The sequence below is a fragment of the Rhagoletis zephyria genome, unplaced genomic scaffold, assembly GCF_001687245.7.
Source record: "Rhagoletis zephyria isolate East Lansing unplaced genomic scaffold, Rhagoletis_zephyria_1.1 Rzeph_scaffold_63343, whole genome shotgun sequence".
NCBI lineage: Eukaryota > Metazoa > Arthropoda > Insecta > Diptera > Tephritidae > Rhagoletis > Rhagoletis zephyria.
In genome coordinates this window covers 1-1,517 of record NW_016220394.1, presented here as the reverse complement: position 1 = coordinate 1,517, position 1,517 = coordinate 1, and the positions used below count along the sequence as shown (strand labels likewise).

The window sequence follows — 1,517 nt, the reverse complement described above, 5'->3', positions numbered from 1 at the left end:
GCCACTAAATCGATTACTACTACTAATACTACCAATTGCAGCGCCTCCAGCTAATTCCTCGGCCGCTGGCACTGCTGTTGTTGTTGCTGCTGCTGTTGGTGCGGCTCCAGCTTTAGCTCCGGTTTCCACCGCTGTTACGCCAAAGCCAAATAGAGGCATAATCCGCGACCAAAGTGTCGCACCAGTTGCTTCTACGCTTGGCGCCGTGGCCTCGGCCTCAAAATCAGGCTCTGCACTTGCTGCTGCTGTTGCTGTTGCTGTTGTGGTCGCAAGCTCAACGATCTTACTAAGTGCCTCCGCCGCTGTAGTGTTTTCCACTGTTGTGGTTTCTGCTGGCTGGCTACCACTTTCCATTTTAGCCGTCGCCTCTTTTTGTGTAGCTGCTTTGGTTCCATCAGTTGTTGTTGTTGCTGTCGTATGTAGAACCTCGTTTTTGCTGCCACTGGCCGCAACCAGGGGCGAGTTGACCACTGTTGTGGTTTCAGCCGTTACTGTCGCCACTTTAGTTGTTGTTTCATCAACATCGTGCCGCACCTCAACCGCCGCCACGCCACGCGCATTCTGTTCATTCTCAGCCGCGTTTGCGGATTTTTTCACCACCAACTTTGGTTCGCTGGCAGTGGTTTTTTGTGCTGATGTTGCTGCTTGTGTCATTGTTGTTGCCTTTAAAGCTGCCATTTTCAACGCGGCCAACTGTCGCTTGCCCTTCACCAATTCATTAATCATTCGCAATTCTTGTTCAATATTTATTTCGCTCGCCGCCATCGTTGCCTTCGCTGACGCTGCAATGCGCGCTGGCGGCTTCTTATTGTTTTTATTCTTAGTGCGGCTGTCATTTTTGGTGTCGCTGGTCTTGATGCTGCTCGCGGCAGCGACATTCACTAGATCGTTGTTGCCACTCCTCGGCACATCACTCACGACGTCGATACTTGACGGCGCTGTCTCCTCGCCAATAGTCGCATCCGTGGTCGGAGCGGTGGCTGACTTGACAACGTCGGATACTTGTTTGTCCGTAGCAATGCGGATAGGCGCGACGACAGCGGCGGCGGGTGAGCTACGAAACCGGTCCGTACTTGGAGTGGTGGTTAAGTGTATTTTCGTTGTTGTTGTTGTTGCGATTATTGTTGATGACAATGCGACTGCACTGGTTAACGGTTGTGTGGTTGTTTCTGTAGCTGTTGTTGCTTCTACTGACTTTTCGCTCTTTTCGACTGCTTCTTTCGCTGTTGTTGTATCAACCTTTTCGTTGGCAATTGTTTTGGTTTCGATTGTTGTATTATCGTCATCAGCTGTTGTTGTTTGCTCGTTGATTGCTGTCTCGGGTGAAGTTGTTTTTATTGACGCCTCATCTTCAACCGATTCTACTTTCAATTTTTGAAACTCCAACTGCTGCTGCTTCGAAATTGCTTCCAGCAGGGGGATAGCCTCCGGAACAGTAGCAGACTCATCATTCGCCTCAACAACTGTGGTCTCGTCGATTTGAAAACTGGTGGTGCCCTCCGGCTCCGTTGTTGTTA

At 50.2% G+C, this 1,517-nt stretch overlaps 1 protein-coding gene across 1 annotated transcript; it reads right to left on the bottom strand.

Moving 5' to 3' along the window:
- Positions 1–3: 3 nt before the first annotated feature.
- On the bottom strand, positions 4–1,512 carry LOC108356685 (endochitinase A-like; the record flags this gene model as incomplete). The annotated part of the gene is made up of 1 exon (XM_017607785.1): positions 4–1,512. A coding segment is annotated over one exon (1,509 nt), but the record flags the coding sequence as incomplete, so codon positions are not given.
- Positions 1,513–1,517: the final 5 nt, after the last annotated feature.